Genomic DNA, 13,336 nt, shown 5'->3' on the forward strand with positions numbered 1-13,336 from the left:
ATAAATCAAAATCCCGGGAGGGGACAAAATTGAGACCATACCCCAGGACTTTCCTCTCAGCATCTGTAAGTTGATGGGTAGAAAGATTAACCACTGTGAAGTCACCTACTGGTATCTGTGCCCCCTGGTGTTCCTGCTTTCCCTCACTGGGTACCTCTGGGACTGAATGGAAGTGTCCTCTTTCATTTGTGTATAGCCCCTCCCTCCCCCTCTGGGTTGTTTTGGAGCCCACTGTGTATAAGTGCTTATTAATAATTTTTTTTAACTATAATTAATTGAGCAGGTAGCGTTTTTATCTGGTGACGTTGGTTGCTAATGACTAAGTAAATAAAAATGTACGGCACATATTGTTAAAAAAAAGTCTAAATGTCAGCACAGTTTCTATCTATAAGACTAAAAAGCATTAAACATACTTACTAATTGATACAAGTTTTCCCAATAATCCTGAGTCATAAGGCGAAATAAGGACAAAAAAGCCCAGCCAAATGAGTCAAAGCTAGTATAGCCATAGTTTGGATTCTTCCCAGCTTTCATACATGTGTATCCCTCTGGACATTGTCTGAAAAATATATAATAATTAAAATAATTAAAAACGTTTATCAATACATTACACTTAAAATAAATTTAGATATTTCAATTGTACTTGAACTTTAACAGGAATTATAACAGATTCAATCTTTACAGTGGATTTTGGTGCAAACCAGGAAAATTATATAGCTATGTTCAACCTCTAATTAAATAAATAATGTCTAACTCAGGAGTTAGTATATGTGAAACAAACTTTGCCAATTGTATATTTCAATAGAATAAATGATGTAAAACACAAACAAACTGCACATATTCCTTATTTGACTAATTCTTGCGGTCTTCACCTTAAGAACATCTTCAAAATTCACCACTTCCTCACACAAGACACAACTAAGACTTTAATCCACTCTCTCATCATTTCCCTTGACTATTGCAACTCCATCTTCTCTGGCCTCCCTAGCTGCCGTCTATCTCCCATACAATCCATATTAAATGCCTCTGCCAGGCTGATCTTCCTTACACGTCGCTCTTCATCTGCTGCAACTCTCTGCCAGTCCCTTCTCTAGCTTCCTCTAACCTCCAGAATAAAACATAAAATCCTGACTAACTTTTAAAGCTCTCCATAACACTGCAAAACACTATATCTCCAACCTCGTCTCCAGATACCCGCCTTCCCACCCCCTTTGCTCTGCTCATGACCTCCTTCTCTCCTCCTCTCTTGTTACCTCCTCACATTCCCGTCTACAAGATTTCTCCAGGCTGGCCCCTATTTTGTGGAACTCCCTGCCCCGCTCTACACGACTCTCCCTTAGTCTTCAAACTTTCAAGGGCTCATTAAAGACTCTATTGTTCAGGGATGCATATAATTTACACTAACATTTTTCTATCTTAGTCCCTCTCCTCCTTTAGCTATCCCCCTTATCATGTGAGCCTATGAGCATTGCTGTTTTTTAGATCAACTTCATAAGAGATGATTTACAACAGTGAAACTCTTGTCAGGGCCCTCTATCCCTTTGTCTCCCTTAACTGTCACCTTGCATATTAGACCCATGTCTTTAGCGCTGTGGAACCTGTGGCGCTCTACAAATGACTAATAATAATAATAATAATAATAATAATGTTATTGCATAATTTATTCAAAATGTTAAAAATTGCTGTAGAAGATAAACTTAAAACTTTAAGAAGGAAGTAAAATTTTTACTTTAAGGGACAGTAATGTCAAAATGAGATTTTTATGATACAGATAGATCATGCAATTTTAAACAACTTTCCAATTTACATCTATTATCAAATTCGCTTTGTTCACTTAATATCCTTTGTTAAAGAGCATACCTAGGTAGGCTCAGGAGCAGCAATGCGCTGCTCAGACCAAACTGGTGATTGGTGGCAGTACATATATGCTTTTTGTCATTGGCTCACCAGATGTGTTCCCCTAGCTCCTAGTAGTGTATTGCTGCTGCTGAGGATATTAGGAGAACAAAGCAAATTTATTAATAATATTTGCAAATTGAAAAGTTGAATGGTCTGTCTGAAGCAATATAGCTTTATTTTGACTTTCATGTCCCTTTAAAGCTTTGTGGAGTATCTGATTCCACTCAACAATCTAACCCCTTAAGGACCAGCGCCGTACCCTGTACGTCGCTGCAGTCCTGGGCTTCTCTCTGCCACAATCTCGCTTAAAATAGGGGTACTGCAGAAATAGATTTGCAGAGTTAACGATGCAGAGAGGGCCAATCTGTGGCCCTCTCTGCATCGGACAGTGGTGGTGCTGATCGGTGGTGGGTGGGAGTATAAGGAGGGATGTGGGTGGGCGGCCCATCGCTGGAAGAGGCGGGAGGAGGGTGGCAGTGGGTGGGACTGCTCGGCCACGCTACAGGGACTAAAAAAAAAAAAAAACGCACCAAAAACTGCAGGAGGGTTAGAAAGATTTTATGGGGGGGGGGGGGAAGAGACAGGGGGAACCTAAACTGCAGCAAATATATTTAAAAAAAAAAATAAATAGACATTTTCATACTGGCAGATTTTCTGCCAGTACTTAAGATGGCGGTGACAATTGTAAGGTGGGGGAGGGAATAGAGCTGTTTGAGGGGGGGGTCAGGAAGAGATCAGGGGGTGGGATGTGTCAGGTGGGAGGCTGATCTCTACACTAAAGCTAAAATTAACCCTACAAGCTACCTAATTAACCCCTTTACTGCTGGACATAATACAAGTGTGGTGCACAGCGGCATTTAGCAGCCTTCTAATTACCAAAAAGCAATGCCAAAGCATATATGTCTGCTATTTCTGAACAAAGGGGATCCCAGAGAAGCATTTACAACCAGTTGTGCAATAAACGCACAAGCTGTTTGTAAATAATTTCAGTGAGAAACCTAAAATTGTGAAAATGTTAACTTTTTTTTTTTATTTGATCGCATTTAGCGGTGAAATAGTGGCGTGAAATATACCAAAATGGGCCTAGATCAATACTTTGGGTTGTCTACTAAAAAATATATATAGTTTGATAGGTTAATATTAAAAAAAAGCTCTATTTCTGTTTAAATGGAGTGATGGCAAAAATGCTAAAAATGCTCTGGTCTTTTAGGGAAGTTTTTGTCTGAAATGCCCAGTCCTTGACGGTTAAGAAACATTTATAGATTGTGCAGCATATAAGGGAGACAATGGGTAATGACTGAAAATAGTTCCTATAATACTAATATACAAGGCAGTAACACATACTGTATAATAAAAATGTACGTAAAATGATATTACACAGCTTACTTACCCTGCATCTGATCCATTACCACAAAGTATTGGGTCAAGAGCCCCAGGGATTTTGTAAAAATTTGCTGGAAAAAAATTAAGAACATTTAAAATGATCAATGAGCTGTTCTGAGCTAACATATTACTGTAGAATAAAAAGAAACATTTCAATAATTCTACTGCAAGATATATAAATACTAAAGAACTCGTATTAGAGACTAACAATGGCTGACATTTATAATATTATTGGCCTCTACTGTTTCTTAAAGACATCTTACTCCTCCCACCACTTTAACACTTAGGGGCCAATTTATTATGCGCTGAATGCATCTTAATGCATTTGTTTCGGTGCGAGTCTTCAGGCTGGCCGGAAAAAAGAGATAAGAAGCCGCGGTCTTAAGACCGCTGCTCCTTAACTCGTCCGCCACCTCTGAGCTGCGGATACGATCAGGTTGATTGACACCCACTGATAGCCGCCGATTGGCCGCGAGTGTACAGGGGGCGGTATTGCATAATCATTTCATGAAAAATGCTTGTGCAATGATAAATGCATATGCTGTCAGCATTTATCGATGTGCAGCGGATCATGTCTATCAGCACATTAATAAATCGTCCCCGTAGTAAGAGAGTTAAAGGGATATGAAACCCCACATTGTTCATTAATGATACAGATAGAGAATACAATTTTAAACAACTTTCCAATGTATTTCTATTATTAATTTTGCTTCATTTTCTTGGTATCCTTTGTTGAAAAAGCAGCAATGCACTACTGGGAGCTAGCAGAACACATTGGTAAGCCAATGACAAGAGGCATATATGTGCAGTCACCAATCAGTATCTAGTTGCCAGCTTCTGAGCCTATCTAGGTCTGGTTTTCAACAAAGGATACATAAAAGAACTAAGCATATTAGATAACAGAAGTAAAATGGAAAGGTGTTTAAAATGGTCTAAATCATGAAAAGAAAAAGGTTCATGTCCCGTTAATGAACAGTAGAACAGTTACAAAAGAATGCACATAAACAACTAATATTAGCTTTATGTTCTTCCATTCTACCTTTAAAAAAAACATTCTGGGCTAGATTACAAGTCGTGTACTAACGCTAGCGTATGCCATATTGAAATATCGCACCTGTGCTAACTTGTGCTCATATTACAAGTTGAAAGTAAACAAGGTCGCAAACTAAATTGGAGTAAAGGGATAGGGCTAAATAAAAAGTTGCACCAAACACAACAAATACATCAAAATAAAGTTTAACACTCATATATACAATATCTAATACAAATTATTCACATAACTATTAAAAAAATAATAATGTATATTTACATGTATAAATAATATGTGTGTGTAAATAATATGGGTGTGTATACATATACTATATATATATACTATATATATATATATATATATATATATATATATATATATATAAAAAGAGAGCAATAGGTCCAGCACAAGTAACAGTTCAGAGTTGATTAGCAAAGTGCACGGTAGCCAGAGGGTCCTGCTCACCTCTCATATATAAGTCCAAAAGGAAAAAAGTAAATGGCTCCAGCACTGTTTCTTTAAAAGTGAAAAAACCTTTATTAAGGTGACAAAATGAACAGACAGCGATGTTTCGGGTAACGCAGACCCTTAATCATGCTATGGATTGCTCTGCAGCACAGCTTTAAATAGGCCAGATGGCTTAATTACAAACATATTAACTCCATATTGGCTAAACTTTTTTTGACCATTGATAGAGCCATGGCATATAGCCATGGCAGTAGTAATCTCTATCAATGGTCAAAAAAAGTTTAGCCAATATGGAGTTAATATGTTTGTAATTAAGCCATCTGGCCTATTTAAGGCTGTGCTGCAGAGCAATCCATAGCATGATTAAGGGTCTGCGTTACCCGAAACGTCGCTGTCTGTTCATTTTGTCACCTTAATAAAGGTTTTTTCACTTTTAAAGAAACAGTGCTGGAGCCATTTACTTTTTTTCTTTTGGACTTCATATATATATATATATATATATATATATATATATATATATATATATATATATATATAATCTGTACAAAGATGAGCACTCACTGGATTTAAACACAACTAATCAGTTTATTTGGCAGTGACGTTTCGGGGCATTCACCCCTTCCTCAGAGGAAAGGGTGAATGCCCCGAAACGTCACTGCCAAATAAAGATTGAATATTTTGTTAAGCACCCTGGTCTGAGTTTGGGTTGGCGAGTGAGAGTGCACTTCATTTGAGCTTATATATATATATATATATATATATATATATATATATATATATATATATATATATATATATATATATATATTATATATATATATATATAATATATATATATATATATATATATATATATATATAATATATTATATATAATATATACACATATACATCAATACATTTTTGACTTATTCATATCACAAAAACCCTGTGAGTGTATTTTCTTTGGTACACACACACACACATATATATATATATATATATATATATATACAAACACACAGAATCTCACAAAAGTGAGTACACCCCTCACATTTTTGTAAATATTTTATTATATCTTTTCATGTGACAACACTGAACAAAATGACACTTTGCTAAAATGTAAAGTAGTGAGTGTACAGCCTGTATAACAGTGTAAATTTGCTGTCCCCTTAAAATATCTCAGCACACTCCCATTAATGTCTAAACCGTTGGAAACAAAAGTGAGTACATCCCTAAGTGGAAATGTCCAAATTGGGCCCAATTAGCCATTTTCTCTCCCCGGTGTCATGTGACTCGTTAGTGTTACAAGGTCTCAGATGTGAATGGGGAGCAGGTGTGTTAAATTTGGTGTTATCGCTCTCACACTCTCTCATACTGGTCACTGGAATTTCAACATGGCACCTCATGGCAAAGAACTCTCTGAGGATCTGAAAAAAAGAATTGTTGCTCTACATAAAGATCGCCTAGGCTATAAGAAGATTGCCAAGACCCTGAAACTGAGCTACAGCACGGTGGGCAAGACCATTCAGCGGTTTCATAGGACAGGTTTAATTTAGAACAGGCCTCGCCATTGTCGACCAAAGAAGTTGAGTGCACATGCTCAGCGTCATATCCAGAGGTTGTGTTTGGAAAATAGATGTATGAGTGCTGCCAGCATTGCTGCAGAGGTTGAAGGGGGGTGGGGTCCGCCTGTCAGTGCTCAGACCATATGCCACAAGACAGTCCGCAAACAGTTTGCTGAAGACAAGCAGACTAGGACATGGATTACTAGAACCATGTCCTATGGTCCGATGAGACCAAGATAAACTTATTTGGTACAGATGGTGCCAAGCATGTGTGGCGGCAACCAGGTGAGGAGTACAAAGACAAGTGTGTCTTGCCTACAGTCAATCATGGTGGTGGGAGTGTCATAGTCTGGGCCTGCATGAGTGCTGCTGGCACTGGGAAGCTACAGTTCATTGAGGGAACCATGAATGCCAACATGTACTGTGACCCCCTCCCTTCGGAGACTGGACCGCAGGGCAGTATTCCAACATGATAACAACCCCAAACACACCTCCAAGACTACCACTGCCTTGCTAAAGAAGCTGAGGGGAAAGGTGATGGACTAGTTAAGCATGTCTCCAGACCTAAACCCTATTGAGCATCTGTGGGGCATCCTCAAACGGAAGGTGGGGGAGCACAAGGTCTCTAACATCCACCAGCTCTGTGATGTCATCATGGAGGAGTGAAAGAGGACTCCAGTGGCAACCTGTGAAGCTCTGGTGAACTCCATGCCCAAGAGGGTTAAGGTAGTGCTGGAAAATAATGGTGGCCACACAAAATATTGACACTTTGGGCCCAATTTGGACATTTCCACTTAGGGGTGTATTCACTTTTGTTGCCAACGGTTTATACATTAATGGCTGAGTGCCTAGTAATTTTTAGGGAACAGCAAATTTACACTGTTATACAGGCTGTACACTCACTACTTTATATTGTAGCAAAGTGTCATTTCTTTAGTGTTGTCACATGAAAAGATATAATAAAATATTTTCAAAACTGAGAGGGGTGTACTCACTTTTGTTAGATACTGTATATATACATATATATATATATATATATATATATATATATATATATATATATATACACATATCTACATACATATATACACACATACACATATATAAAAAAAAACATATATACACACACACACATATATATATATATATACATATATATATATACATATATATATATATATATATATAAACACACATACACACACATACATACACACATGTAAACAGTTAGGTCCAGAAATAATTGGACACTGACAGTTTTCATAATTCTGGCTCTGTATGCCACCACAATGGATTTTAAATGAAACCATCAAGATGCAATTGAAGTGTAGGCTTTCATCTTTAATTCAAGGGGTTTACCAAAAATATTGTATGAAACGTTTAGGAATTGCAACCATTTTCATACACAGTCCTCTTATTTCAGGGGCTTAAATGTAATTGGACAAATTAACACAATCATAAATAAAATGTTAATTTTTAATACTTTGTCGAGAATCATTTGCAGGCAATGACTGCTTGAAGTCTGGAACGCATGGGCATCACCAAACGATGGGTTTCCTCCTTTGTGATGCTTTGCCAGACATTTACTACAGTTGTCTTCAGTTGCTGTTTGTTCGTGGGTCTTTCTGCCTTTAGTTTTGTCTTTACCAAGTGAAATGCATGCTCGATCATGTTGAGATCAGGTGATTGACTTGGCCATTGCAGAATATTCCACTTCTTTGCCTTAAAAAACTCCTGCGTTTTGGTCATTGTCTATCTGTAAAGTGAAGCGCCGTTCAATCAACTTCGCTGAATTTGGCTGAATCTGAGCAGACAATATATCCCTATACACTTCAGAATTCTTCCAGGTGCTTCATCAATAAACACTAGTGAGCCAGTGCCATTGGAAGCCATGCATGCCCATGCAATCACACTGCCTCCACCGTGTTTTACGGATGATGTGGAATGCTTCGGATCATGAGCCGTTCCAAACCTTCTCCATACTTTTTTCTTCCCATTATACTGGAACAGTTTGATCTTAATTTCATCTGTCCAAAGAATACTGTTCCAGAACTGGGCTGGCTTTTTTAGATATTTTTTGGCAAAGTCTAATCTGGCCTTTCTATTCTTGAGGCTTATTAATGGTTTGCACCTTGTTGTGAACCCTTTGTATTTGGTCTTGTGAAGTCTTCTCTTTATGGTAGACTTGGATAAAGATATGCCTACCTCCTGGAGAGTATTCTTCACTTGGCTGGGTGTTGTGAAAGGGTTTTTCTTTACCATGGAAAGGATCCGACGATCATTCACCACTGTTGTCTTCCTTTTTGTGTTGCAGAGCTCACCAGTGCGTTCTTTTTTTCTCAAAATGTACCAAACTGTTGATTTGGTCACTCCTAATGTTTCCGCTATCTCTCTGATGGATTTATTTTTCTTATTTGCAGCCTAAGGATGGCCTGTTTCACTTACATTAAGAGCTCCTTTGAACGCATATTGTGGGTTCACAGCAACAGCTTCCAAATGCGAATGCCACACCTGGAATCAACTCCAGACATTTTAACTGCTTAATTGACGATGAAATAACAAAGGAACAGGCGACACCCTTCCATGAAACCGCTTTTGAGTCAATTGTCCAATTACTTATGGCCTCTTGAAAAAAGAGGGGGCTACATATTAAAAAGCTGTAATTCCTAAACCCTTCCTCCAATTTGGATGTGAATACCCTCCAATTAAAGCTGAGACTGCACTTTAAGACCATATTCATTATTTAACTGTAACTTGAATTTATTTTGGTAAACAGTCGAAATAACAAAACTTTTTTATTCATTTTTAATATTTAATAATGTGTTTCACTGTGTATGTGCTATAAAAATTTTACATTCCAATGTTCTTCACATAGGGAAAATTGTTATATGTTTAAATAGATAGTCATATATACATATATATATATATACATATATACAGGGAGTGCAGAATTATTAGGCAAGTTGTATTTTTGAGGATTAATTTTATTATTGAACAACAACCATGTTCTCAATGAACCCAAAAAACTCATTAATATCAAAGCTGAATAGTTTTGGAAGTAGTTTTTAGTTTGTTTTTAGTTATAGCTATTTTAGGGGGATATCTGTGTGTGCAGGTGACTATTACTGTGCATAATTATTAGGCAACTTAACAAAAAACAAATATATACCCATTTCAATTATTTATTTTTACCAGTGAAACCAATATAACATCTCAACATTCACAAATATACATTTCTGACATTCAAAAACAAAACAAAAACAAATCAGTGACCAATATAGCCACCTTTCTTTGCAAGGACACTCAAAAGCCTGCCATCCATGGATTCTGTCAGTGTTTTGATCTGTTCACCATCAACATTGCGTGCAGCAGCAACCACAGATCCCAGACACTGTTCAGAGAGGTGTACTGTTTTCCCTCCTTGTAAATCTCACATTTGATGATGGACCACAGGTTCTCAATGGGGTTCAGATCAGGTGAACAAGGAGGCCATGTCATTAGATTTTCTTCTTTTATACCCTTTCTTGCTAGCCACGCTGTGGAGTACTTGGACGCGTGTGATGGAGCATTGTCCTGCATGAAAATCATGTTTTTCTTGAAGGATGCAGACTTCTTCCTGTACCACTGCTTGAAGAAGGTGTCTTCCAGAAACTGGCAGTAGGACTGGGAGTTGAGCTTGACTCCATCCTCAACCCGAAAAGGCCCCACAAGCTCATCTTTGATGATACCATCCCAAACCAGTACTCCACCTCCACCTTGCTGGCGTCTGAGTCGGAATGGAGCTCTCTGCCCTTTACCAATCCAGCCACGGGCCCATCAAGACTCACTCTCATTTCATCAGTCCATAAAACCTTAGAAAAATCAGTCTTGAGATATTTCTTGGCCCAGTCTTGACGTTTCAGCTTGTGTGTCTTGTTCAGTGGTGGTCGTCTTTCAGCCTTTCTTACCTTGGCCATGTCTCTGAGTATTGCACACCTTGTGCTTTTGGGCACTCCAGTGATGTTGCAGCTCTGAAATATGGCCAAACTGGTGGCAAGTGGCATCTTGGCAGCTGCACGCTTGACTTTTCTCAGTTCATGGGCAGTTATTTTGCGAATTGGTTTTTCCACACGCTTCTTGCGACCCTGTTGACTATTTTGAATGAAACGCTTGATTGTTCGATGATCACGCTTCAGAAGCTTTGCAATTTTAAGAGTGCTGCATCCCTCTGCAAGATATCTCACTATTTTTGACTTTTCTGAGCCTGTCAAGTCCTTCTTTTGACCCATTTTGCAAAAGGAAAGGAAGTTGCCTAATAATTATGCACACCTGATATAGGGTGTTGATGTCATTAGACCACACCCCTTCTCATTACAGAGATGCACATCACCTAATATGCTTAATTAGTAGTAGGCTTTCGAGCCTATACAGCTTGGAGTAAGACAACATGCATAAAGAGGATGATGTGGTCAAAATACTCATTTGCCTAATAATTCTGCACTCCCTGTGTATATATATATATATATATATATATATATATATATATATATATATATATAAAAACATCATATATCTAGATATATATATATATATAGAAATATCTATTTAAAAATAAATAGAACATTTTCTTCTATGTGAAGAACATTGGAATGTAAATATTCATAATTCATGTCGGGTATAGCTTACTTGATTAAATGTGGTCAGTTTTAGCGCCTGAGTGATAGGTGTTAGTTTTTTTTATTTATTTATGCTCTCTTTTGAAGTCTATGGGGATAAAAAGTTAGCATGGTCACAACATCCAAAAGTTCATTTGGTACAGGGCATGCTAAGTATAAGGAAAATATATCTGTGCTTTCAGTGCTGAAAAACAATTTAAAATTGTGATCGCACCAACACTGAAATGAACTCATCGCCCAACTTTAAAATGTGTCAAATTAGGAGTCTATGTCCAGTATTGTTGTATAAAGACTGATTTAAAATTATTGATAATAAACATTTTTTAAACCAAATTCAGGAACTGGTTCTCATTTGACTCACATGAAATTAAAGAATATTACTTAACATGGCAGGTGGATTCTGGTGGTCATGTGAGATGCATTTAATACCAATATATAGAAACCACCATTTTCTGAATAGCTAGCTACACTTTAAAAGTGGCACTTTTATAGGAAGTCACCTTTGCCAAAAGTCAGTTCATAAAATTTCTACCCTACTAGATTTGCCCTGTGCAACTGCAAGTGCTGTTATTGTGAAGTGGAAACATCTAGAAGTAACAACAGCCTAGTCATGATGTGAAAGACCACACAAACTCACACAGCGTGTTGTTGAAGAGTGTTGCACATAAAAATAATCTAGGTTCTGTTGCATTACTCGCTACATAATTCTATACTGCCTCTGGAAGAAACTTCAGCACAAGAACTGTGCATCAGGAGCTTCATAAAATGGTTTTCCATGGCAGAGCAGCTGTACACAAGCCTCACATCAGCATGTGCAATGCAAAGCATTGTCTGGAGTTGTTAAAGCAAACAACCACTGGACTCTGAAGCAGTGGAAACGTATTCTCAGGAATGATGAGTCACACTTTACTATCTGGCAGTCTAATGGAAGAATCTGGGTGTGGAAGATTCCTGGAGAACGCTACCTAATGGAATGCATAGTGCATGATTAAAAGTTTGGTAGAGAAGGGATAATGGCCTGGGGATGTTTTTCAGGGATTGGGCTTTGCCCCTTAGTCCCAGTGAAGTGGCATCTTAATGATAAAGGATTCAAAGACAACTGTTCCAGCTGGACTGTGCCCAAGTGTACAGAGCGTGGTCAATGAAGACATGGTTTGATGAATTTGTTGCGGAGGACCACAAGTGGCCTGCACAGAGTCCTGAACTCAACCCAATTGAGAACCAGACCTTCTTGCCCAATAATCAGTTCCTGACTTCACAAATGATCTTTTGGCTGAATGAGCAGAAATTCCCCCAAACATACTTCCCAGACACATTAAAAAATCTTGTGGAAAGCCTTCCCAAAAGAGTTGCACAATGGGGGGGGGGGGGGGGGAGACTACATATTAATGCCCATTGTTTTTGAATGAAACAAGCTCAAATAGGTGTGATGGTAAGTTGTTCAGATACTTTTGGCCATATAGTATACGTCTTTTATATCTTAATTTAGTCTGGTTGTATTTGTCCTTTGGAAAGACAAGAACTCCTAGCACAATTGTTCTGAGTTTTCAGTATAGATTGTGTAAGGTTAGGATTCAAGTCTTTGAAATAATTCCCTGATCAAGCTTATATCTCATCACAAATTATGTTTTATATGTAATATAATAATAGTACATTCTCTAATCTCTATTCTTTCCACAATTGATCAAATAAAAATGTTTTGATTCCTAAAATGTTTAAAATATAACGGTATTACCTTTGTCAATTTAATTAATTTCTTAAAAAACAAAAGACATACCTTTAAAAATATATACAATGATTGCATGTTTATTTTTAACATATTTACAATTACATGTTCTTTAAAATCTAGTAGCCTTTAAATAAAAGTTAGAAAAGAATACAGGTTATTTGAAGGAAAATATATTACATACTGTCATTCATTATGTATTCAGCAAAGTCAAACCCTCTGCTGCCATTGGACAAATATGTTTCACTCATGTCAATTGGCCATACAACACACTTGCGTCTTAAATGGCCCATAAAAAGCTGTAGACCGATTAAAGCAAAGACACTGAGGCAAAACACGGTCAAAATCATGACATCCGACAGCTTCTTGACAGATTGAACAAGGGCACCCACAATAGTCTTCAGACCTATAAGAAGTAAAAACACAAAATTAATACACAGAAACAATTAGCATATTCATGGAATACATCACACTCTTTTGTAGTCTGGGTCAATATTAGGAAATGTATACCTCAGAAGTCAAGCAAAAAACAAAAACAAAAAAAAAAAAAAGGGCCAAAAGCTACAAAGAATTTTACAAATCAGAAGGCAGCTATAGTGAAGCACTTTGATAGTATTTACATGGATTA

At 37.4% G+C, this 13,336-nt stretch overlaps 1 protein-coding gene across 1 annotated transcript in view; it reads right to left on the reverse strand.

Moving 5' to 3' along the window:
• The window catches only part of SCN8A (sodium voltage-gated channel alpha subunit 8), a 262,830-nt gene extending 249,763 nt beyond the window's left edge, over positions 1-13,067 (reverse strand). Inside the window, exons 1-3 of the mRNA XM_053708233.1 lie at positions 12,893-13,067; positions 3,290-3,353; positions 418-559 (exon numbers count right to left, since the gene is read on the reverse strand). Coding sequence (XP_053564208.1) covers positions 418-559; positions 3,290-3,353; positions 12,893-13,058 — 372 coding nt within the window. The 5' untranslated portion in view covers positions 13,059-13,067. The remainder of the gene's footprint in view (positions 1-417; positions 560-3,289; positions 3,354-12,892) is intronic.
• Positions 13,068-13,336: the final 269 nt, after the last annotated feature.

The sequence above is a fragment of the Bombina bombina genome, chromosome 3 (assembly GCF_027579735.1).
Source record: "Bombina bombina isolate aBomBom1 chromosome 3, aBomBom1.pri, whole genome shotgun sequence".
In the NCBI taxonomy this organism is placed as follows: Eukaryota; Metazoa; Chordata; class Amphibia; order Anura; family Bombinatoridae; genus Bombina; species Bombina bombina.